Genomic DNA, 27,105 nt, shown 5'->3' with positions numbered 1-27,105 from the left:
CCACTGCCTTTGGGAATGTCAGATGCACGCACTGTTAGGTAGGAACTGATGTTTGCCCTAACGCCATTTCTTCCACTTCCATTGCAATACACTGGAAAAAAAATGTACTCAAATTAATTTTATTAGCTCAAAACAGTTTACACTCTGTAACAAGATCTGTGATACACAATAAAATCCATACTCCAGTAATTCTTTGTGTGTAGTACAAACCATTCTACCAGTGCAATACATGTTTCAAAAAATAAAACTCTAGTGATGATTACAGATGTGACAACTCTAGGGACAACAATGCAAACATGAAACAGGAATACTAAACAGCATGCAATGCTTTGAAAGGTTACAAATTCTACATTACTTCACAAAAAAAATCACCAACTATACTGAGGCATCCAAAATTTATTATTAGTCTGGTAAGTGTAAAGAACAGTCCAAACATTTTATAATCACTTCAAATGCTGCTAAGACTTTTGATACTTTCTGGTATTTCAGAGCCTGATCCTACAGTATCAGTGCTAGAGTGGTTTACTGCCTGCTGTCTGCTTTGGTCTCCTCTTGCTCCATCATTTGGAATTGCCATTTCATTTGTTGTAGGGATGTATTTCTTCAAGGAATAATTTTTGCTGTTTTCACTAGATGCACTACTGAACGTTTTGCTACCATTACTTTTAATATGTACACTGGATTCAGGAAATGAATGTAGACTGGTAACTAATTGCCTCCCTGAGCGGTGTCCTTTTTCTTGTTCATTTTGTTTGACTCTCCTCTCTGAGAATGTTGGAGTACTATTTCGAGGCTTATCATCTTTATTTTCACTAACAGTTTGCGCTTCAATTTCATTCTGTGAGCCTGGCTGGTACTGCTGCCCAGTAGTCTGTAGCTCCTGTATTTCTCTAAGAGCAGAGAAGGCATTATTCACAACTGTCTGGGCTTGAAACATGCCAGGAAGAGAAACTTGGATGTCCCCAGCTCTGTTCTGAAATAAAAAACTCCAATGAAGTTACTGATGCAACTAGACAAAAAGAAAAACCTGTATTTCAACTGCCATATACTAAAAATCTGCACAGAAAAAAGAAGTTTTTACATAACATAGAAAAGATTCAGAGATAATATCAATTATCCAACCTTTATTACTTTTTAAAGAGAGCAAGTTTCAGAAGATTGCTAAGATGATAATGACACAGAGTACGCATATTACAGTTTCATATCAAACTTGAATTTTACTCTACAGAAATGTTGTCAGTTATATTGAAGCAGCCAAAGTCCAGTCATGTCTATCATTCTGAAATACCTGCAGTTCATTACATTTGCTCATACACTAGTCCGGTCTCAATAGCCTGTCCCACAATATCTAGTTGCTTCGAGACTCTGAAGTAGTCAATACTTGGAGATAAGGCTATCTACAAGGAAAGGCTGCAGGACCTGGGGCTGTTTGGCCTGGAGAAGGGGGTACCTCATCAACACAACTATTTAAAAGGTGTATGTCAGGAGTATGGGGCAACACTTCTTTCTGTATTGTCCAGTGACAGGACATGGAGTAATGGACAAAATCTGTAACACAAAGAAGTTCCACTTAAACACAAGAAAAAAAACTTCTTCACTGCAAGGGTGAGGGAGCCCTGGCACAGGCTGCCCAGGGAGGGTAAGGAGTCTCCTCCTCTGGAGGTTTTGAAATCCCCTGTGTGTGACCTCATCTAGGTGGACCGGCTTTAGCATGGGGTTGGACTAGATGATGTTTAACGGTTTCTTCCAGTCCCTGCCATTCTGTGATTCTGAAAGTAGTGTCAGTGTTAGTTGAAGCTTTTTGTAAATATCCTTTGCCAACTCATCTTTCTAAATGTAGCTGAATTAGAAAAACTATGATTCAAACAAACTGCATAAACAAGTCACAGTGTAGAAGAGTCCATCAGCTGAAAACACTGTGGCAAGTCACACTCTTAACAAATGGCAAAGAATCTATAATGAGAATTGTTGTATTACTCTGAATAACTTTAGGAGATTCAAACTGCAAAACTTGAAATTGCCTTTGACACCATTAAAAAAGCCACAACAGTTTTTACAACTATGCTTTAGAAGTTCATGGTATTCTTTAGGAATTTCAAACACTTAACAGGTAAGACATTGGATGTAGAAAACATACCGGAGTTATTCTTAGCATGACATCTTTACCCAACTTGGACAAAGATGTGGGCTGCCAGTATCTTAACTCTTAATTGCCTTAAAAAGTCTTTTTTTTTTCAGGGAATTTTACTATCTCCCTTGAAAAACCCCGAAAGTTTTCTATTGACTTCAGAATAGGAACAAAAACCTTATGTTGTTAATATTGCAAATTTGTGGTGGCCCGAAATTCATTTCATGGCCCACACAGAAATCTAACAAGTCTGGACATATACATTGCAATCACTTAAAAGAAAATCTGTGCTTTTCAACAGGTATATTGTACTAGCTTCTGTACAAGCTAGTACAGACTAAGCTTTTAAACCCATTATACTTCATTGTTAAATATTTGTAAAAAAATAATCACGATATTTTCCCTTTTTAATAGTTGCATGTGAGTACTGAAACTTCATATTTCAGAAAAAGAAACAATATAATTTCCATCAATACTTTCTTTAGTACATTATAAAATACTACAATTTCTGTTTAAAATGATAATTACTTTAAAAGTTTACTTAACTCAATTATTATGATCTGTATAAATACAGCTACAACAAAATATTGCAATTACAACTTCATGGATCATTTGGTAATAACTACTTTCAGTCAGAGGAGGATAAGAGATGAAAAGTACATTAAATAGCATCAAGAACATTGCCATTAGCACTCCCTCAATAGGCTTACTTTGCTGTTCTGGATACGTTCTTGTCTTTCTTCTTCAAAAGACTTCTCCTTTAACACATTAGCAGGCTTAGTGACAGTAGAATTCATTTGTGGTTGCCCCAAAAGACCAAAATCTGACTGGTTTATTCCAGCTAATACAGCAAGTTGGCCAAGTCTGTAAAGTAAAGTTTAATCGAAAATGACACAAGGAATTCTTATCCTGTGAAATACCTAAACATTCAAAACCAATGCGCTCAAAACCAATGTGTTTGAAGCTTTTTGAGTTCTCATGCTATCTTCTGAGAAGCCCAAAATAGCTTAATAGAGATGAAAACGAATACCTCACAGTATTTCCTTATCTTTGCACAAATTACCCTGCAGCTTCAAAACTGTCAGTCTTCACTCAGTGTTATGAGGCTAAGAACAAACTTCTGCCAGTTAGCATTGATCTCAGACAAGGATGCTAGCAAGCAGATTCCTTGTCAAACAGAGCAAAGATTAAAACTCTCATTCAAGAAGACTGTTGTGCAACTCCCAAACTAGCATAATTCTAACAGTCAAATCCAATTACATGCTTCACAAATATAGTTATGTTGTTTCATCTGCCAGCTGATGGCATGTTATACATAGAAGCTTACATAGAACAGTCTCTGCGACTGGGATTCTGTAACTTTCAGAGTAGCTCTCTACTAAAGACATAGGGCTCGTGAAAAAAAATTTCTTTTTTATGTAATGAAAAAGCATTCCTCTTCCTCAAAAGTTTGAAATTCATTCTTCAAGTAATGGAAACTATCAATCGACTGGTGCAAAACCAGAATAGAGCCTCAGGGTGAGTTTTACATTAAGTTACATTATTACAATCTTGAGATGGACACAAGCAGGAGGTAGGGAGTGCAAATAAAAACTTTTGTGGTCTTCTCTGAACATGCAGAGTAGACTACAATATATCTTCATATTATTCCTTCATTCTCCTGGATGAGATTGTCATACCTGGGCTAGGTAAGCTTTACAAAAGAGGTATGAGAACTTAAGCTAAAATTCCTTGACAAACCGCAGGCACTGTGGTAGAACCTTAAGACGAACTTTAATCAATACTCTCTAAAATATTCCAAGAAATAATAATCTAGAATTTAAGTACAGAGGCCAGATTAATCCACACAGTTTTCTGTGCTTAATTTAGCAGAAGTGAGCCCAAGGCAAGAGAGTATTTTCTGAAGCCAGTTCAGCTGCATTTCATTTTGAGCCTCTCATAACACGGGAACACTAACAGCCACAGGTGATCCAATAAAGACTGGGAAACGTGCATTAACAGCAGCTTTCTCCTCTTTTGGATTTGGCTTCTTGAAAGCCTTTCCCAAGAACAGATATATTAATTCACGTGGACAGTGCTTGGATCATGTATTTCCCACCAAGAAAAGATTAAAGAGTAGGTACACAGTTAATTTTCTTTCTTTGCAAGTACAGGCCTAGAGATCCAAAAGTAAGAAAGCAGCCTGCTTCATTGGTAGGATAATTTTGGGAAAGATTTCAGCAGACATAGTAAGATTATAAACTGACAACCTACCCAGCATCTTTAAGGAGGTCTAAAAAAGCATGAAACTTTTGGAAAGAGTTCTCAATGCTGCCTAGAACACCATCATCTTCCAAAATCATGTTGGTTAGTGACTGCTCATGAAGAATCTCAGATAGGGATGTATTTAGATTCCTTAGTCTTGCATTTTCAGTTTCCAGCTATAAATAAAAAAGAAATAAAAAGGTAGTAATTTCTATAGTTGTCAGAATAAAATAACCTCAAATATCCAACTCCACCTTTGCAAGATTATAAAGCAGTATCACAAAGAAATATACAAAGAAACTGATAAAATATAGAGCTTCCTGTACCAGAAATACTTAGGGCATTTTTATGTTGAGATCTGTGTAGGTTTGTTTATGCACATATTGCAGTTCTGTGCTACCATAGCGAAACTGCTGCAGGTTCTCAAAACTGTTGTCTCAGCACTCTCTTCAGTATGTACAGGATATTGCAGAGCAAATGCAAACAAAAAATTACCTTTCATATCATGTTATTTTATAGATACTATACAACACATTAACATCAAAGAATTTACTTCTCTATCAAAAAACCTTAACGAAGGCCAATGCTCTCCTTACATTCGCCTCCCTGTATCACAGGGAATGTATACTATTTTATCTCTCCCTTGCACTGTGCATCCCAGAACTGAAAGTTTAAGATGATCTGATTTTTCTCTACATTGAACATTAATCAACTTAATGACAAACTGAAAGTTGAATCATAACTGCACGTGTTGTGTTTGAGGGAAATATTAAATGATTGTCTAAGTTAACATTACAGTCATGCAATCACTGCTACCACGGGCTATCCTGCTTTCTTCTTTTATGACAGAAGGACAAAAAAATTACAGATCTGTGTAGAGCACAGTAGCTGTCAAACTAGCATCAAAATGAACAGTTTTAGAAATTATTGCTATGTGCTTTATCCCTTGTCCTTAGACAAGGTGCTAGATCTAGGCAGTCTAGAATGACATAGAAAGATTTCTTGCAGTGGGTATTTAGCCTAAAAAACATCTAGGTATTCAAAGAACAGATATCCAGCAGAGCCCAGCAATACACTTCACATGACAGCAGGATGGAGATGGTCACACCAGAGGACTACAATAGACCTTGTTCTGGGTATCTGCTCCCTGGACTGTGGGGTCATACTTGTGGCTCAAGTTCCAAAGGCTACCACTACTTCCATCCCACTGTAGATCACATCTAAGAACCAAATCCATTCATTTACACCATTGCACATTCAAATTTATTACAAGAAAGTCTGTATATTAATACTTTTTAGGTTGGTAACAACCAATGGAGGGGAAATAGACCTCAGAAGTTAATTAACACTAGCAAGTTGCTAGTTTGGTTCTATTAATGCAAAACTGCACTTTACAAATGACAGCTGTGGCCAGCATGTTATGCAAAAAAACATGCAACACTTTTATTACCTACAGAAACAAAACTTAAAAGAACAGAAAAAGCCAAATTAAATAACGTAACAAATAGCTTTCTAGCACAAGTCATGATAAATAAGGTGGGAGACCACAAATAACTACCCATCTGTTGCAAATTGTGAACATATTTAATCACTCTCTCAAAGGCAAACATCAGGATGCCTCAGAACATAACTAATACATCAAGTGAATGAAATACACTGAAAGAGTAGCTTGTCTGCCCTGGAGTTCAAGGCTCTGGAATAGGATCGGGAGAACAAACACGTATTACTAAATGCAGATTTCACCATTGCCCTTAGGCTAGTAAATGATCCATTTGACTTTGAACTGAATCTCTGTAAGCTACCACACTAGAGGTCATTGATAATTACTCCTAATTAAGGAACTGGACAGTTTGATTGGTGCTTCCTTTAAAAGCAAGGATGATTAATAGCTAAATATCATTACCTCCATTATCCGTTCCTCAGCCTTTATTCTGGCTCTTTGTTCTTCCCTTAATTTCTCCATGCATTCTTCCAGCTCCAACTACCATAATACAGAAAAACTATCATGAAATTTGTCTCAAAACACCAAATCAACATGCAGTACTACACAAAAACTTAACACGTCCATAAACAACTAGCACATGGCATTCCAAGTAATAACGTATATTCTCCAAAAATACATGACAGAAGCCTACCAGTACCTAACTTTAGGATGCAAAAAAATAATACGGGGAAGCAGAAATAACTGCGATTCACTTAACAGATTTCCAATATAGATATTGATGAAATGACAGCCCAAGTCTCTTGGGCGTATGACATTACCATCAAGAATGTATGTTCTTCTATACCTCCTGTTCTTCACCTTTACCTTTTCAAACATCATTTTAACTAAATACTACTACCTCATCAAAAGCTCATATTGGGCTCAAAAAAATCTTTAGTAGGCATATCTAGATTTTCAGAATGTGCTCACCATCCAGGATTTTGAATACAAATTTCCAAATGATAACAACTGTACTCTCTCCAATTAGTTTCACTTCTTCAGTAGAGAAAAGTAAGTTTCTCACAGTCCCGAGTTGTCTGAGTGAGTTAAATACTTAGTGTTGTGGATATCTGCTCCCTGGACTATGGGGTACCACGTGGGACTCCTAGCTTAGTGTTGAATCAACAACAAAACCAAACCCCAACAGGTAACAAATACATTTTAGTCTTATTCATAAGATACCTACACTTATATTTTAATTCTCGGATTAAGTGAACAGTAATCAGGACTTAATAAGCATTACCATATTTTCTTCTACCATAGCAAAGCATCTGAATTGGAAGAACAAATTGGATTTTTATCCTTGCATGTATTAACAATCTTCTGGTTCCAAATGTGAAAACAATTTTCCAGAGGGTAATCTATATTAATTAACACACAGTTTCTTCTTTTCTCTATACAGCTTGTATACAAGCACATACATGTAACATATGACACTGTATTTATTGTACACACCTTATCAATCAGTCCTACAGAGGAGCAAAGATCCAAATAGTACTGAAATGCTTTTGTTTACTATCAAAAGCTTATTCCAGAGCATACCTCTGCACTTCATACAAGCCATCAATTAAGACTGGTACCTACCAATGTAAAAATACTCCTACAAATGCAAAGAGATTCTCACAAGTCTTGCAAGATGTCAGACTTTTGCATCTAATTTGAAGATGCAAGTTCTAAAATATTCTAGATATAGCCCTCCCAGAAACAATCAGGGTGAAGATTACAGGTTTGTCACTACTGTTCAGTAAAGCTCACTGCTAATATGCCTAGTATCTAAATGCCATAATGTAACAAGATCACCTCCAGGCATACGGTGGGTGCAAATCTCTAAGAAACAAGACTCAACAAATACCACAATCTTACTGCAATCTACCTTGGAATGTGTGGAAAGAAGAGGAGCTAGAAATGGTTTTACAGATACAGATGCAAAGCACAGAAAGTAGTGATCATAGCGTTCAACATTGACAAGTCAACATGTAAGCTAGAATCCTGTAGCCTAGCTTTGAATATCAGTCACAGTTGCACAGACTTGAAAAATTCTTACATTCCACTTAGTGTGTGCACATAAATATATATGGGTGTGGAGGTTTTTTGCAAGTAATTTCAGAAATGTTATTTCTTTAGTATTTCTGTTGTGGACAGATTTTAGGCAATTCAAAAGGGGTCAGTATTGATCTTTTTCTTCAAATTGATGGTTCATATTTTCAAAGGGCAAAGGCTTAAAAAATACTTTTTTAGGTCTTTTTAAACCAGAATTCAAAGGTACTGTATTTTGTTTAAACTTGACATCATATTGTAGATGTACACAGTATTTGACGGTTATGGGCTGACTTAATAAAAAAAAGTGACATACATTGCCACTACCTCTCTTCAGAAGCAGTATCAGAAGCCTACCTGTAAATAAAGATCTGCACCTGTGTAAAAATAGACACCATCAAGTTAAATGTACTTGTAATTTATTTATTAATTGACTTCTTTATTCATTAATTTGCTTTTGAGGAGTTAACTAGCTTACATAATCACTTTGTGCAAAAGTTGTTTATTAACATCAGAGAGGCAAACAGTACATCCACACTACAAGACTAAGTCTTCTAGTAGTGTCATCCAGAAAGACAGCATTCACAGCTCTTAAGGCGAAGCTGAATAGCAAATATATCTGCAGTCCTCAAGAATATCGTAATATGTCTACTCAACACTAGACAGAGGGATAAAGCTAAAGTTTAGAAAACAAAGTTAATAAAGCTTTTTTATATTTTATCAGCCATGTTTTTCTACTTGATTACATAGCTGCCCTTACTCTTAAAAAACCTAGTGCTACTAAGTTTTTTATTCACCATTTCTATGTACTTTAGATGGTATTAATGTGTAGAAAGAGTTACCCTACTAACTATATTAAGGGTGAAGTTCACCGTTTCTATCCTTACAATTTCAAAATCTGGGAGTTTCTTCAACTACATTCTCCATCGGATTCAGTTCTGACACTTTAGATCCCCAGAGTACAATGAAAGAATATTTATCAGTTCCAATTTGCCATTTAAGCAGAAACTAAGCTTTTCATTGGTCAAAGGATTTTAAAAAAAATACTAATAATATTGTTTTGCTAAACAGTACACTTAAAGCCCCTTTTTCAGCAGAAGGAGGCAGAGAAGTTCTCAATGAGTCAACATGGTTTCACCAAGGGGAAATCCTGTTTGATCAACCTGAGAGCCTTCTATGAATGCATAACTGTCTGGCTAGATGAGGGGAGAGCAGCAGGTGTCATCTACCTTGACTTCAGCAAGGTTTTTGACACTGTCTCCCAGAACATCCTCATCACAAAGCTCAAGCAGTGTGGGTTGGACGAGTAGACAGTGTGGTGGATCGAGAGCTGGCTGAATGACAGAGCCCAGAGGGTGGTGATCAATGGCACAGAATTGAGTTGGAGGCCTGTGGCCAGTGGAGTTCCACAGGGGTAGGTTCTGGGGCCAGTCTTGTTCAACATCTTCATCAACAACCTGGATGAGGGGACAGAGTGTACCCTCAGCAAGTTGTCTGAAGACACCGAACTGGGAGGACTGGCTGATTCCCCAGAAGGCTGTGCTGCCATTCAGCGGGATCTCGACCGGCTTGAGAGTTGGGCAGAGAGGAACCTCATGAGGTTCAACAAGGACAAGTGCAGAGTCCTGAATATGGGAAGGAACAACCCCATGCATCAGTACAGGCTGGGGGTTGACCTGCTGAAGAGCAGCTCTGCAGAAAGACACCTGGGAGTCCTGATTGATAATAAGCTAAACATGAGCCAGCAATGTGCCCTCGTGGTCAAGAAGGCCAACGGCATCCTGGGATGCATCAAGAAGAGTGTGGCCAGCAGGTCAACGGAGGTTCTTCTCCCCCTCTACTCCACCCTGGTGAGGCCTCATCTGGAGACCTGTGTTCAGTTCTGGACTCCTCAGCTCAAGAGGGACAGGGAAGTACTGGAGAGAGTACAACACAGGGCCACCAAGATGATCAGGGGTATGGAACATCTTTCATACGAGGAAAGGCTGCGGGAACTGGGGCTGTTTAGTCTGGAGGAGACTGAGAGATCTTATTAACATTTACAAATATCTAAAGGGTGGGTGTCAGGAGGTTGGGACATCCCTTTTTTCTATAGTAGCTAGCAACAGGACAAGGGTAATGGGATGAAGCTGGAACACAAAAAGTTCCACTTAAACATAACAAAAAACTATTTCACTGTGAGGGTGAGGGAGCAGTGGCACAGGCTGCCCAGAGGGGTTGTGGAGTCTCCTTCCTTGGAGGTCTTCAAGACCCACCTGAACATGTTCCTATGTGGCCTGATCTAGGTGAACCTGCTTCTGCAAGGGGGTTGAACTAGATGATCTCTAAGGGTCCCTTCCAATCCCTACCATTCTATGATTCTAAGAAAGCTGTTAGATAACTGTAAATTCCAGCAACTTGTGAAACCTTGAAAATCTCTCTGAACAAAAGTTCTAGAGAGAAAAAGGAGAGTGGCAAAGTATATATCAGTTGAAAAATAAGGAAAAAAAGGCAGATAGTTATACCTTCTTTTGCCTTCCACAGTAACTCTAAGCCACCCTAACTCTCCCATCATATATACTCTGCAACCACTTAAATTTCAAATTCACTTAACTTACATAAAGGCAGCTGTATGTAATATTCATACACATGAACAGCTCATTCACCTAGTGTGGTGCTATATAATAACCAACACTAGAACTGGACTGACTATAGGTCTCATTTTTAGCAGTATTCATTTGGAGGCAATGCAGATTATCCAAACAAAATTCAAATCACGACACTTCAGAAACAACCCAGTTATTCTGCCCAAGAGTGTTACTTCATAATAGTGCTAACTCCCTCAGGAGCATCACTAAGCCACTGAAATACATCCTGTGTTTTCCATCCCCAGTAAAGACATTTGTGGCAACAGTCAGTCTCCCTACTGCTAGAGTTTTTTCAGATCAAAGGAGTAGAGGGAATAATAAAAAGCAAATGAAAAAATTTTGTTACCAAGCTCAATTGTAAAATGAAGTTTTAACACATCTACTTTCTAAATTATTTTTACACAACAATCAATACACTGTAGCTCTTAGAAATAACGTTACATAACATTAACAAAGGAAATATCTGTAAAGAAATACTACAGACAGTAATACTGTTCAGAAGATTTGTGAACCATGACTCAGGACTGGAAAAGAGAAATTACAGGTATTGCAGCTGTGTGTATTAAGTGAAGTTCTTCCTTATTGTGGCCCTGGACAATATGCTTATAGCATACACATCTTCATTAGATCTATTCAGAGCCTGGAAATCCAGTTTTGAAACTGAAGCCCCTGTGACATAACGCAGGATAATTAAAAATTATTCCAAAATCCTACTCCATGACTGCTTATTAGTTTAATCATAATTTTCTGAATAAAACACAGTTAGTTGATATTATTTGCTTTTATAGAGTTCACAGCTCAGAACATGCTTCCTACCTGTAGTCGTTGATACTTTCTTACATTAATCTTATCTAATGATTTTGCCATATCAAAGTGATGGATAACATCATCTGAATCCTCTGTGTCTTCGGTTTCAGATGTAGAAGCACTTTCTACTGTCACTTTCACAGGAACACCTGTCTAATTACATCCAAAAAGAAAAACACACTCACTCACAGCATTACAATGTGCAATAAAAATTAAAGATTCAATACCACCAAAAGCTTAACTTGAATGTAATGATTTCCAAAAATTCCTCCTTATAATGCATATATAGTGTCCACCTATGCAATTTTGAAATAAATTTGCATAAAACAACACTAAAAAAGCCTCATGTGTGCAAGTATTGGGTATATGTGGCAAGGATTTAAGTAGCAGTGATCTGCAGGGGCAGCTCCTGTGAGGAGACACCAGGGCTGCCCCACACAAGACAGCCAAGCCCCTCAGAGGACACGGCAGCACCTCTGTAAAAAAGTATTTAAGAAAGGGCAAAAAAAGACAGAGAGGCAGAAGAAAAAGGACAAAAAGAGTGACAAACAACAGAGGGAACATCAGGCTCAGAGGAGTGAGTGCCCTATGGTGGAGCTCATACACACACTCCAGCCCAAGGATGGCCCTATGCCACTGTAGAGGAATGGGACAAAGGCACTGCAGCTTGTGGACAGCCTGTGCTGGAGCAGCTTTTCCCCCTAAAGGACTGTAGACCATGGAGAGCTTATGTCAGAGCAGGGGATAAGGGTGCAGCTTCAGCAACCGTCAGACCCTTCTGCATGCCAATTTAATTCACTAGTACACACACACTAACGCACTTCTGCTTTTCTCTGGTGGGTGGGTGGGAGATGGAAATGAGATGAAAAGGAGAAGGAAGAAAGAGGGGATTAATTTTCCCCACTAGTATTTACTACAGCAGTTCCCAGATGGATGTAAACACAAGTATGTAGTCCAAAAGCAAAAGGAGAAGAGAAGAAGGCAAGTGCAGAACTTATCAGAAAAAAAATGCTGTTCATTCTTCTTATTGCCTCTGGATAGACTGTTCTTGTACTCCAGCTTGCTCATAAGGCTAAGAAATCACAAGTTAACAATATAGAAATGGGAATAAACCACCTATCAAAAAAGATTTAATCAAATGCTGATGTAAGCTAATAATTTGCACTTCTAGGTTTAAAAGTATGTTCCAGTCTTATCTTTTAGACAGTAAAATTATCTTGAGAACATTTTCAGTTTTTTTCAGGCATTCATCTAACTAAATAAACCATCATATGAGAAAGAGTACCTCAATCTTCCCTGGTAATTCTTCAGTACTATCCACTGGCCCTCCTCTAAAGTTAGAAAAGGAAAAAACACTTTTGAGAAAATTAAGTTTATAAAGTCACCATTGCTACTTCCATTTCCAAATAAATATTCTAGGACAGGTGAAGCAGTAAGAGTAAAAACAGCATCACCCACAGCACTGTATCCTTTTAACATTCAGTACCCTCATTTTGTTCTATCAGTACTCCTACTTAATCGTGAATTAGAGCAACATTACTGGATTCTAACATTAGTACATTTAAGCAAGATGTCTATTCATTATTATCAGCTGGAGTCAACAGGAGAATTTGGTGTTCAGTATTTTGAAAAAATAAATTTAATTAAAGATAGTTATGATAGAGCATTAAGTAATTTTTTTTTTTTAGCTTCAATTCTGAGAGGCCAAAGTCTAGGGAATACATTAAAAGAACATTTAGAATTAACCAAATTAAGCAAATCAAAAAATTGTTTCAAAAGGATGCATGATAATATTATGGCTTCCATGTGTAACTTTTTTTTTATTTCACACTACTTAGATGATCACAATAATTATGTTTGCATTGAGGGAGATGGAGCAGAAAGAAGAGGTGGAAAAAACACCTAGGCATCTCAAATTGGATGCTAAATAAACTACAAACTTAGAAAACTGAACTGCATCTTCAGCTATGGTAACTTGTATAAGTCATTAGTAACCACAGAACACAAAGCAAAGTAGTTTTGTTTGCAAGGGATTTTTTTTGCTACACCTGAATATTTCTATGGCCATCAAATTGTATCTTGCTGTGTATTTTATAAACTTACTGCAATAGAATTTACGTAACATCCTCAAAATTTATGTAACAGAAAAAAAAAATAGGGATGCTATACGAAATTCTGTGTGCAACGTTCAAATGTATGTTTTTAAAAACTAATACTGCTCTCCTCTATAGTTATTATACAGGTTTTATGCTTCTAAAATTTCCTTTGTACTGTGAAAACCTCACCTGAGTCTCTTTGCACGTTCTGCAGTACGCCAAGGAAGGAAGCCATTTGTGCCTGGTGGTAGTGGTTTTGGTGAGTAACTGTCTTTCACAGATATAGTTTTTTTCCCAGGACTTAAAGACTTTTTAGATGGTAATCCTAGATTGAACAGCATGAACGGGAGAAAAAAAAAACTCATTACACATAGCTATTGATATATAAATTCACAGCTTACTGTTCATAAGTAAAATATCCTGTGTAATAAAGGGGACTGGAGGAAATCTACCTTTCAATCTAATTTTGCTGAATAGTTCAAAAACTTACGGTTTGCTTCTCAGAAAGTGGGGTGGATAGCTTATCTGCTTGTAATTATGAGCAGGTATAATTAATTGCTATGTTAGGTTGATGTAAGAAAGGCATACTTATTCAAAATAGAAAGCAAAGTTTAGCTACAGGTTTATTCACATTACTAATTTCAGATACTGAGTAAGGTACCTGCCTCAAGTGGCAGCTTAAAAAGCACAAGTACACAATAATGATATCAATATGCTTCGAATTGCCCTCTAGTGGCTTTTAAGAATGTTGGGTTTCTAACTGCCAAAATGCTTGAAGCTAAAGCTGGTAATCAAGTTGATCACTTCTACAGAACACAGCAATATCTTCACTGAAGAGGAATAGCAATGAAAAGTCATGTTCCTTAGTTCAGTCTTTGGTTGTTAAATCATACACTATCACTCATTGTAAATTCAGACTAAATACCTAATACAGATGACCATTCTACGCCAGGTCCTGAGTAAGTCAGAAGCTAACAAGCCCAGGAAATTGTACACTCAGTATTTCATAGTTAAACTAGTGAGAACTCAGGTTATCATTTCCCTGAGACCAGCAAAACGACTAAAAACTAATGGTATAAAAACCTACAACTGTGGTACTGGGATTCCAAATTTCAGTTTGTTCTCAACGGGAGGATAGTTTTCACCTCCTGACTCCTTCTCTTTAAAAAAAAAATACAGAAAAACAAAAAACCAAAACACCACAACTACATTTAAGTCAAGCATCTTCTTCTGCCCTCACCCTGATCACCATAGTTTATTTGTACAAAAATGTCAGTTTGATTTATGCTTACCTCTCTGCTTCCAGATAACTAGAGCAAAGATGAAAGACAGACAAATATATTACAGTACTTTTTTTACTAACTTATTGAAAAATATTTACTGTATCACCATCGGTAATGAATTATAAATATTCACAGCACCTATGTTATTTAAATGTACTATTTTATGTTTACATGACTTTAAAAACTTATCTTAGAACATTTTGTGCAATCAGTCAAAAATGGGTGCTTGTTTGTTCTGTCAGAGGACTGTCTGCTACAGAAAGACTGCAACATTAGAAGAACTAGGCAACTTACTACTGCCAAGCTTCCTCAAAGTGAAAGCTTGTGGAGACAATGCACTCAGGATAAATACATGCAAACTTTCTACACATTTAATTTTGCATATCCTACCACTTTTCCAGCCACATATCTATCAGCACTAAAAACAAGAGCAAGATTCCTGCAGAAACCACTGACAGTAGAAGACATGTTATTAAATTAAGTATAAATGGATTGTTTTTTTTTTTAAAACACGTATTCTGCAAAACACTGACATTTTGACACACTGTATTTTCTGCAATTAAAGCTCTTAAACATTAGAAGATTATTTTATAGACAAAGTTCACTGCAGTCAGAGAAAATAAAGACGGTATTACCGATACGCATAGTAGCTTTTCCTTTTCGACCACTTCCTAGGACAATAGTTCTTTTCTTTGGTCTAGTTTTCAAAGCATCCTTGGAACATGGGGATATCAGCCACTTATACTGGATTTTTTTTTAAAGAAAGATAAACAATTTCAGTAATTGATATTTACAGAGGTACTCAATTGAGATTAGGGAGGCTTTTGCCAGATACATAGAAAAACATTGCTAGTTACAGAAAATTTAATTATAAACTGTAACATTAAGGAGAAACAAAAATCCCACACAGTTCCAATTCAAACACGACTCAATGTCAGTCTGAGTGCTACATTATCAGAAAGTGTCCCCAGAACACCACTATAATAACCTACCCGTTTTTATTCCTTTCTCCTGTGCAGAACTTTTCTCCTTTTATAGTAAAAAAAAGGGCAACAACCCTATAAAAAGGAAACTCCAGATTCTGCAGTTTCTCTCAGAAAGCTGGCTTGCTAGGAATGACCGTCTCAGGCCAAAGTTCTTCAGAGCAATAAAAGCTTCCCCAACATGACTTTGCATTGACAAACTAGCAAGTCTAATTTCCATTGCCTGTAATGAATACACTTCTTTACACAGTACAAACCTCCAGAGTAAAATTACAGAACAGTGATAATCAAAGGCAATGGCTGTACTTCAAACTTCATTTCCATACATGACCAGCTCTACTCTAAAGGGGTCCATTTTCTCCAACAAAATTGTTTATTATTCCAGGTACATATTCCTGAGTTCCGTTATCACTTGTTTTTCAGCATGTATCAAGTTATAGTTAGTAAAAAGTCTGTCGCTGAAGCAGCCATCATAGGAAATGCAGTTGATATTAACACAAAGCTTCTCAGACAGCCCTAAACCCCACATCAGAGTACCAGGAATAGTATGTCAAAGTTATAAAAATGTCATTGCTATGCTCCAACTAAGCAAGTTTAGTCCAAGTAGGTTTGGGTTTTTTTTAACTTTGGACTCAATCCTTGTGTAAGTTTGGCTGGGTCTAGAGTGGTTCTAGCTCCTGTAACAACTGGTTTGTTCATTTTAAACTAAAAAATAGAATAAAAATTAAGGCCTAAACTTCTAAGAGCAAAAGTATCTTGACTTTGTTTTACCACACACAGAAAAAAGCAGCTATATCAGATCAAACCTAAAGTTCATCAGTCCCAGTAACCTGTCCATTGTCCAGATGCCTGCTGTCTTTCCATTTAAGAGTAAAGATGGCAAACATATTAAGACAGTGTTGAAAAATTAGTAAACTGAGACTATGAAAGCAATTTGTTTTATAGACAGATTCAGGGCATTTTTCTTTCAAGTAATTCAGTTTCTCTCAGAATCTAAACGAAATGTCACCACCTATTACACCCAATCGTATCTACAATTCAATCCACTGCAGTAGCTACACAGTGCTGCTAGGATAATACAGCTTTCCTGATTTAGCTGCCAATCAAATTTAAAGGCATCAGTTAGCAGCAGGCAATTCCTCTTGCAAACTTGAAAACCCAAGCCAAAATGTAAGCACCTACCTGCCACTGAAAAGCAAAGGGAAATAATCTTGTTTTACACAGAACAGAAGGACTGCTGTGACTGGTATCCTCTGAGTATGTGGTGACAGAACATCACAGGCTCTTCGTGGCAGCCAAGACATGATCTTTTGTAGTCATGTTGGCTTATTATTATGAGGCCATTCAGAAGCCCACTAAGCTTCTCTTTGTAAAGCAACATGGCACCAACTTGATACATTTTCTGTGTAATCAAAACCAGACTTGTGAAACAGGTGCCATGATTAGATGGTAGAGAAGGTAACTCTGCCACTTCTCAGATACAAAAAAAAAAAATCAACAATTATACTGAGTTTTAATCATGAGAATTATGACAGCTAGCCTTTTGCAGGATAAAAAGACAAAACTAGAGGAAGATGAAACTGGAGGCAGTACTAGGAATGCTCATTCATGCAACTCTTTAGTTACCAGTGAAATACAGTAGTTAGTACAAGTTAGGCAACTTGCTGCCACAATTTGAAGTAACAGAAGTTTCCCATAGAAAACTACAACTTACACCTTTGATTCAAGAAGTCTATACATATAAGCTGACCTTATTCAATTCATTCTTCATTTTCTAACAATATGAAATCCAGATCCCTAGCAACTACAACTCCACTACAAAAAACGGACCAATATATCTTTTTAAATCTCACAGGTCTGAAGCCAGTACACAGATGACCAGAGGAAGCAATTTAGATGCTGTATTGTGTTGACAGGCTTAAGCTATAAGAAACAAATATTACTTCTTTATATTAGGTAAACTTAAGTCTACAATGGATCCTCCAATGAAAAAAGAAAATACTTGAAAAAATACTGGAAAAATAAAAAAAAATTACTGAAATTTTACTATGCTAAAGCTTGTTAAAAGTAGACAGAACTAGCGTGACAGTTACACCCAGACATTAGGACTCGCAGATACACTCTGGATTTTATTTGGGCGTTGTTTTTTTTAAAATTGTACAGCTGAATTTTATTACTGACAGAATGAAAAAGCAGTCCTTGTAGTTCTCTCTGCAACAAAGCTTAGTGTCAATTTTTTTCTTCATTAACATCTATGATCTACTATTTTACACCCTGAATTTTGACTCCTTAAAAACAAAGACACAACCAAAAAAAAGACAAACCACAAAACCACACACCACTGACACCCGTGCCCAATAAAACAAAACCCCAGATTGCTGGCTTTCAATACAGAGCATATTATGACACTACCTGAAAGAAACTCAACTGTTTTTCTCTTCATAATATCCAGGCTTCTGCAATTGACCTCAAAATCAACTGTAAATCCTAGGTTAGGGTAATAAATGTTTCAGTTTTAAAAGCATGTCAACCTCATCAAATGTTTGCATTGGTCTTGCTAAACACATGGATTATCCCTTTGAGTGTCTTCACTGTTCCCATAATAAACAGCAAATGTCAATTTACAATGGCCTACTCACACAGCTTACCAAACAAAAAATCTAGCACCTATGCTGCTTGTATCTGCAAAAGAAGCATTTACTTAGCAAACTGGTGGTCAGTCTTTTTTCATTTGTACTGTTAATGAGATATGAAGAGTTACTAGACTTCCCTGTAAGATTTAAGACACTGCACCATCTGGATGAATATAAAACCATTGTCTTAGCATATGGGAGATAACCCAAGGTGTTTATTCTTTTCATGGTTCAACTTTCCAATGATCTTGAGCATCTTCAGGCAGATGCTATTTTCATGTGATCCCTGCCAACATTTTGAAAGTGCTGACTGCATCTGGCAAGAAGAAAAAGCACTCCTTCACATCCAATCTCAATTTCTCAAAAAATGTCTGTAAGAGACTGAAGTGAGGAACTGTACTAATCACAGAATCACAGAATGATAGGGGTTGGAAGGGACCTTTAAAGATCATCTAGTTCAACTCCCTTGCAGAAGCAGGGTCACCTAGATCAAGTCGCATAGGAACATGTCCAGGCAGATCTTGAAGACCTCCAAGGAAGGAGACTCCACAACCCCTCTGGGCAGCCTGTGCCACTGCTCCCTCACCCTCACAGTGAAATAGTTTTTTCTTATATTTAAGTGGAACTTCTTGTATTCCAGCTTCATCCCATTACCCCTTGTCCTGTTTCTAACTACTATAGAAAAAAGGGATGTCCCAACCTCCTGACACCCACCCTTTAGATATTTATAAATGTTAATAAGATCTCCCCTCAATCTCCTCTTCTCCAGACTAAACAGCCCCAGTTCCCACAGCTTTTCCTCATATGAAATATGTTCCAGTCCCCTGATCATCTTGGTGGCCCTGTGCTGGACTCTCTCCAGAAGTTCTCTTCCCAGTTTATCTGATACTACCTACAGATCCACAGTTCTGACTTTTAAGCCTTTTTCAAAGGTGAGAGAGCAGTAATTTCCAGAATAAGAACTGGGATTGTTGCAATTCTGTGCAAGTGTACACTCCTTTGTTCAATTTATGTATTAGAAACAAAAGACTTGATATTTAACCAAGTGTATTTATCTAATCATAATGGTCCAGATACTCAGATTATGCACATTACTGTAAACTCTCCATAGTCTACTAGATAAAGACAGCAATGAGTACTGCACTTGAATTAAACTCTGATTTCTTAGATGGTTATCATCCAAAACAATAGTCGAGTAACTTAAAAAAATCTTAATATGTAAACTATCAACCAAAAGCACGTTTCAAGAGAAATTATGTTTTAAATTTTAAACTGTGATTTAATTTACTTTTTAATAAAGTTATTATTACCACATCAATAGAATAGACAGATGTAGTGGAAAACTTTCCTGCAGTGCAGCAGCAGTATTTACTTAATCTACAGTAATGCCCAACCATACACACACATATCCCTTTCTCTTTTCATTAAAGGGATAGCCTGGTTTTGTTACATATTACATCTTAAATTACATAAGAAAACATACAAAGTGACCAATACAATATGCAGCTGCTGGTGTTTTTAGTTTTTCCCTTCACAGTGGTTTTTGTTTGTTTTTCAAACTCCTTGAGAGTCACACTTCTGTTTTTAACTAGAATAGCTATTTTAGATTCAATCTGAACAAAGCTGTCACTCTTTTTAAAAAAAAAAGCTATAGCAGCTGCAAAGAAAACCCCAAAGTCACTCCAAAATGTGTAACACATACCTCTGAATTAGTACTATTTCCATTCATAAGAACTCTTCCAATAATGTCTTTCATCATAACGCGATCTAGAATGAGTTAAGATATCTAGTTAAGAATTTCCTGTATAAGAAAAGTATCTATGCAAACAAATAGATTCTTTAATAAGCAGTACATGTTATCTACTCTGCTCCCATCTCCCATTTTAAAAATATTTATCAAAATTCTTTATTCTATTTTTCTTTAAAAGTGGTTCATTTTTTCCCCTTAGGGTTACTGAAAAAAAACCACAAACCTTAACAACTCACACAGAGGACAAAGCCAAATACAGATACATACCAATTAATGGATTTTTTCTTATATCAAGTACCACTAATGTCGTATTAGTTTGAAGAGCCTCTAGTAATGACCTTGCTCCTTCGTTGGATATTCCACACTGCTGCAAATCAAGTGCTAAAGGAGATTAAAAGAAAAAATTCAGTGGCATAACCTGTAATCAATATCTAACACAACTAATCCACACCTGTTGAAAAACCCCATTTCCTAGAACATAAATCATGAGAAAAAAGGATATAACATCCCTGTAGAAAACCAAGACTATTTCAGAAAAGAAAACTAGAAATTTAGATCAGTATTATAGATGAACATTAAGAAATAACTGCTAAATAATTGCAAAGGCAGCATTAAAAAAAACTCTTAAAAAATATTCACAGTTAAGTCACTGTACTTGACAACTCCTAGTAGATATATAATATTCCCAGGCACCAATTAATTCAACTGCCCAAGGTAACATCATTTGTGAAAACATAAAACTTACATCTAAAAGTATGTGTCAATGCTTCTACAAGGTCACTGCATGCATCAATAAGTTACACTGTCACCTGGAAATGGCTCTGGCATTTATTCAACGTTGTACACACACAGTAACACAGAGCAGTAACAAGAAAAGCTAAAGCCCTCTTGGACTTAAATCTGGCAAAGGATGTAAAGGACAAGAAGGGCTTCTTCAAGCCATCAGCCACAAAAACAAGACTAGAGAGAATGTGAGCCACTGCTGAATAAGGTGCATGCCCTGGTGACAGCAGATACAGAGCTACTGAATGGCACCTTTGCTTCAGTCTTTAATGCTAAGGCTGGCCCCTTGGGAAGCCCAGTCCCTGGAGTATAAAGTATGGAGAAAGGAAGATCTCTTGATTGAGGATTGTGTTAGGGATCTACTAGGCAAGCTAACACCCACAAATCCATGGGTTGCACTTGATAGGACGCACCTGCTGGGTGCTGAGGGAGCTGATGGAAATCATTGCTACCTGCTCTCCATCATTTTTGAACAATCATGGAGGATGGGTGAAGTGCCTGAGGACTGAAGAGAGGCCAATGTCATTCAGGTCTTCAAAGAAGGCAAGAAGGACCTAGGAAACTACAGGCCAATCAGTCTTACCTCCATCCTTGGAAAGGTGATGGAACAACTTATCCTGCATGTCATCTCAAAACACGAGGGAAAAGACGGCTGTCAGGGGGACTCAACATGGATTCCGCAAGGGGAAATCCTGCTTGGCCAACCTGATAGCCTTCTAAGAGAGTATAACTGGCTGGCCAGATGAGGGAAGAGCAGCGGATATCATCTACGTTGACTTCAGCAAGGCTTCTGCCATCATCTCACAGAAAATTCTCATCAGAAAGCTCAGGCAGCATGGGTTGGATGAGTGGACAATGAGGTGGACTGAGAGCTGGCTGAATGACAGAGCCCAGAGGGTCATGACCAACGGAGCTAAGTTGGAGGCCTGTGGCCAGTGGAGTTCCACAGAGGTTGGTTCTGAGGCCAGTCTAATTTTTGTCAATGACCTGAATGAGGGGACAGAGTGTACCCTCAGCAAGTTCCCTGACAACACCGAACTGGGAGGACTGGCTGATTCCCCAGCAGGCTGTGCTGCCATTCAGTGGGTTTTCAATTGGCTTGAGAGTTGGGCAGAGATGAACCTCATGAGGTTCAACAAGAGCAAGTGCAGAGTCCTGCACCTGGGAAGGAACAACCCCCTGCACCAGTACAGGCTGGGGACTGACCTGCTGGAGAGCAGCTCTGCAGGGAGAGACTTGAGAGTCCTGATTGACAATAAACTAACCATGTGCAAGCAATGTGCATTCTTGGCCAAGAAGGCCAATGGCATTCTGAGGTGCATCAAAAAGAGTAGGTCAAGGGAGGTTCTGTTCCTTCTACTCTGACCTGGTGAGGCCTTATCTGGCCTATTGTGTCAAGTTCTGAGCTCTCCAGGTCAAGGAGACCTCCAGTGTTTCAGTCTGTCGCTACTTTTCCCCATGCTCTGTCACCAGGCACTACTGGAAAGAACCTGGCTCCATCTTCTTTACAGTCTGTCTTCAGATATTTGTATATCTTGATGAGACATGCCTTGAGCCTTCTCTGTTCCAAGCTAAACAGTCTTAGCTCCCTCAGCCTTTCCTGAAATAAGAGTTGCTCTAGTGCCTTCATCATTTTATAGGTCCTCTGATGGACTCTCTCCAGTAGCTCCATCTCTCTCCTGTATAGGGGAATCCAGTTCTGGCCTCACCAGTGCTGAGCAATAGGGAGAATTGCTTCTCTCAGTCTGTTCATAAGGTCTCTGTCTCAGCCCAGGACACCCTCCTTACCACAAAGGCACTTTGCTGTCTTATGGACAGCTTGTTGTCCACCAGGATGTTCAGGACTGTTCCTGCAAAGCCAATTTCTAGTCACACAACCTACAGCATGTTCTGGTACATGGAATGATTGCTTCTCATGTGCAAGACCTGGCACTTCCTTTTGCTAAAATCCATCAGGTTCCCATCAGCCCACTTCTCCAGCCTGGGAGGTTCCTCTGGATGGGAGCACATCCCCATCTTTCCAGAGCTCCCAGCAAGGCTGAATGGTGTGTAGTTCCCCAAGTCCTTATTGCCAGTCTTCTTCAAGACAGGAGTTACATTTGTTGTCCTCCAGGCCTCAGGCACCTCTCCCAACCACTGCAACCCTTGGAAGATTATTGAAAGTGGCTTCAAAATTACATCAGCCAGTTGGCTCAGAGCTTGTGGAATCCCATCAGGGCATATGGACTACTGTAGGTACAGTTTGCTTAAGTATTCTGATCCTTTGCCATTGGTATGGATTGCATCTGTACCCTGTGGAGAAAAAATGAGGGAGCATGGACATGGATCCCGGGGTATAATGCTAGGCCCACTGGGGCAAGGCAGTCTGGGCTCTAGTTATATGGATTTGGTGCACAATCAAGACCAGAGTAAGAGGCATGATTAAAGTAGTTGCTGTCACGTAGACAGGAGGCCACTTTCTATTCCCTCAAGGTCAGACTGTTCTGGCTAAAGGTGGTAGACAACTTCGAGGAAAAACAAGATGTAAAAAAAATGAGGGAGCTTGCTTATCGCAGAAACCGTAAGGAGGATGAACATAAAAAAAAATGTAACCTATCAGTTCCTGTTGCTGAGCTAGCTTGAAGCCTGCAGTGTATATAAGTTAGAGCCTGCTTTCAATAAAGTGAAGATTTCTGCTATCACTCATATTGAGTAGGACTGGATTTCTTCCCAACCAGCTGAGGATCGGACCCTAGGCTAAGAGCCGCAAAACTTCCCAACAGTACACCTGGCTCAAACTATAAGCAATTTGAATGGTTAAGTATTTGATGCCATGTACAGAATCTTATAAGTTATACCACTACCATTAGTCATTTTGTACAGATACACTGTAGAACGAATTACTTCTCCGAAATATCAGAGGACAATACCAGATGAGGCAATAGTATTCACACACTTTGACAACTCAAAAGAGGAAGAGAACACTCTTTCCTAGTTAAATAGTGATTTACTCCTCTGTCCACATTTACTATAGTTAAAAATTTTAAATTTTCTGATTGCCACTATGTCTGAAGAGTCAATAGTGCACAGTACCTTTTAGCCAAAGGTTTTCTCCTAAGCAGTCTGCAATGGCATTTGCTCCTCTATCTCCAACAAGCATGTTGCAGTTGAAAGTAATCCGTCTCAAGCCGGTCATATAGTCAAGGTCAGGTGTCCTGTAACGCAGGCTTTCAGCCCAAGCTTCACTATGTCTTTTCATAGCCTGGTGCTTTAGAAACAAAGAAGCTGTTACCAAGTGCAAAGGCAAAGACACTATTAATGACAAGATCACAAGAGTGCTGATATAAAATACACAGTTACTCCACTATCGACTTCATGAAATACAAGCAATTTTTAAACATTACAGTTAAGTGATGTTTATTCTAATCATTCAATTTGTAATGCAAATTATTCAATAAGGCTACAAAACATCTTATTACCTTCTTTAGGCAGGCAGATGCTTTCAACACATCCTGAATAGGAAATACACACTAGGAAATTATATGCTTTCATGCAAACCAATGTTAATGTTAATTAGAACACTGTACTGTTCATAAGCCTACTTAATTAGTATCTTTAAAACTATAAACTCAATTACTTTTACTCAATGGTTACGAACATTTAAGACATTTTTCAAAATTTGTGACAATGAAAGAAGTGCTCCCCAAAACAGGTGTCAAGATATTTACAGCCCTAATCATCATTTAGATTAAATGTATCATTCTGAACTGTTATTTTTTTAACTGATGTTTACTAAGAAATGCGATATTCCTTTTATAAACAAAGCTACATTTGGCACAAAAATAACATTTCAGAAGTGTCCACATGCTTAACTTCAGTATTCACATATTCTGTTTGCAAAGTGCTTTGACGGATTTAGGTCTTAAAACTAACAGAAAAAAATGAAACGTATTTCCATCCTTGTGAACATTTGGTTCCAAGAAAGGTGATTAAATTACCTTCAATACATTTGCTATATGTTCTGCCCCTCGCCATGTGAGGTTACATCCTGTGAAGTTTACAAATCTGAGAGTATCCGAATTCTTTACACTCTGACAGATTGCTGAAGAAAACAAAAGCATGCACATCATCTACACAAACCACTAGCTTCAACAGGCAAAAGAAAGCCTTGGCAAAGAACTAGTTTTGGAATAGAAAGCATATTTTAAATACATGTAAAGAATTCTAAGAGTATATATTTCTAATGCAAGCGTTTAGCAAACAAAGCATATCATATTTTTTTCTTTACTTATGTAAACATGAACAAGTCACGAAAGAGTTAGCCTCAAACAAATATTAGGACTCATGTTTTAAATAAAAGTATAATTACTTTATAAAGTAGTAAGGCTATTTACTAGTATCACCTGAAGAAATTCAAGTCTTTAAATGCTATTATATAGACTAAAGATTGTTGTTTCAATCACAACAGACAAATTTAAAACAGGACTGGAAGTAATGAAATACTTAACTATCTAAAAAGACTAAGTATATATACACAATTTTGATTCTGAACTTACTTTCTAACCCTCCATCTCCAATTGGACAGTGGGCTAAAGAGACACTTTCCAGAGATGAAGCTGTGGCCAAGCCCTTCAGAATAAAAACAATGTTCTGTTAATTGGCATGAAAAGCAAAAATATAGAGAAAAGATCAAGTCACCCAAATTACTCTTTGTGCTCCCTACAAGAAACTCTAGGGGGTTCAGACAAAGGTCAAAACAAGTAAGCAAACCTTAAAGCTCTGTTTAAGCCAGTTCATTTGTCTAGCACAGGAAGAGCTATGAGCAAGAAGCAGCAGCCTCCTTTTCTCAAAGATGAGTGTTCCAACAACACATCTTGACGGTCTGTTTTTATCTCCATGGTGTCCCGCAACTTTCCTTTTGTCATGCACATGTATGGAGTTTTCAGTCGTAACTGTATAAGTTATGTGCCCCAAATACATGGCAGAGATGTTGCCAAGAACTTTCTCATAAGCCTTGAAGAATCAGCGCAAGGCAAGGTTATGCGATTTTGACAGGTTCAGTAAGGCTAGGTTATACTAAATACCTGAGTAGAACCACCCATATGATGGATATCAAAGATATCTTAAAAGAGGAACATTCTTGTCTGTGACAAATATCTATAAAATGCAGTCACTACTTCTCTTCGTTCTGAGCATCTTTTCCATTGATTTGCATACTAATATATTCTCACCTTTGTTAAAAGTATTAGATCTCTCTCCCTCAGAAGCAAACCCTGCAGTTCTAAATTTTTTAGTACATCTGATATGCTGAGACAGCCTTTGACAGCTTTGCATAGCTGGCCAGTCAAGTCTTTTGAGCGAATTGCTGGATTTCTCCTTCTAAAGTAAGTTTTATATCTTTCAACACCTAGTAAACAACAAAAGTTACACATGAGTAAAATACAGTCCCTATTGACCCAAAAGCAATCACAATCACAGCTTGCTTTTCATAAATAGACATAATTCCTTCAGTATAACAATTCCTCCTCCCATGTATCCAATCATACAACAGTTTTACCGAACAAATTCTAACATGCACGTATTAACATACTAGTCTTTCACAGCCATTACTACAAACCTGATTCTCCAAGATCCCGTTGACGAAAACTTCTTATTGCAATAGAAGTCAGAGTCTTATCATGCCTGATAGCATTCAGAATTGGTGCCCAATCAGCAGCTTTGATGCTATCCACAATTAGATCAAGAGCACCCTGACTCAGGTTAGCCTTCACAGCTTTGAGTGGGACAGAGCCTTGAAGAACACAAAGATATTCATAATGCGAGTAGAAATCCATCATGCACTGTCTTCTTATTTTGACTGACTCCATCATTTCTTTTATGTGATAAATGTCTCTAAAGTAATGGAAGGAAAAAAAAATAAATTTTTTACAGCGTATAACTGATTTCACATCACAGCCTCAATTCAATATGCATATACTCAAAACATGACTATGTTAATGCACTGTTGAATAGCGTTTACACGTTTGGTATGGCAGCTAAAATGATGTCTTCTGATGCTCACTACCTGTGAGAGTACAGCAAAATGAATGAGGAGGTGAAGAAAATACAACAAATATGCATTTGTATTTTCTGACACGAATAAGTATAGCCAAAACACAAAAGGCCTAATGTTCAAGCACTGACTGCTGTAAAGTTCCTCTTTCCATCTTAAAATTTAATTTTGAGGTGTCAGGGCCAACAGACTTCAGAAAATCTTGGACACTTACTGTCCC

The 27,105-nt window shown here is 37.7% G+C and overlaps 1 protein-coding gene across 1 annotated transcript; it reads right to left on the bottom strand.

Moving 5' to 3' along the window:
- Positions 1-413: 413 nt before the first annotated feature.
- On the bottom strand, positions 414-26,703 carry CEP78 (centrosomal protein 78). Its single transcript, XM_062018474.1, has 15 exons — positions 26,451-26,703; positions 26,065-26,240; positions 25,390-25,462; positions 24,832-24,935; positions 23,927-24,101; positions 20,339-20,452; positions 20,024-20,088; positions 15,341-15,449; positions 13,612-13,747; positions 12,612-12,657; positions 11,336-11,479; positions 6,276-6,353; positions 4,382-4,548; positions 2,839-2,992; positions 414-973 (listed from the first exon to the last, which is right to left on the bottom strand). Exons 1-15 carry the CDS (start codon positions 26,701-26,703, stop codon positions 449-451), a joined length of 2,319 nt encoding a protein of 772 aa, XP_061874458.1. The 3' UTR covers positions 414-448.
- Positions 26,704-27,105: the final 402 nt, after the last annotated feature.

The sequence above is a fragment of the Colius striatus genome, chromosome Z (assembly GCF_028858725.1).
Source record: "Colius striatus isolate bColStr4 chromosome Z, bColStr4.1.hap1, whole genome shotgun sequence".
Taxonomy (NCBI): Eukaryota; Metazoa; Chordata; class Aves; order Coliiformes; family Coliidae; genus Colius; species Colius striatus.
The sequence above is the reverse complement of the archived record's forward strand: the minus strand, read 5'-3'. Positions and strand labels throughout refer to the sequence as shown.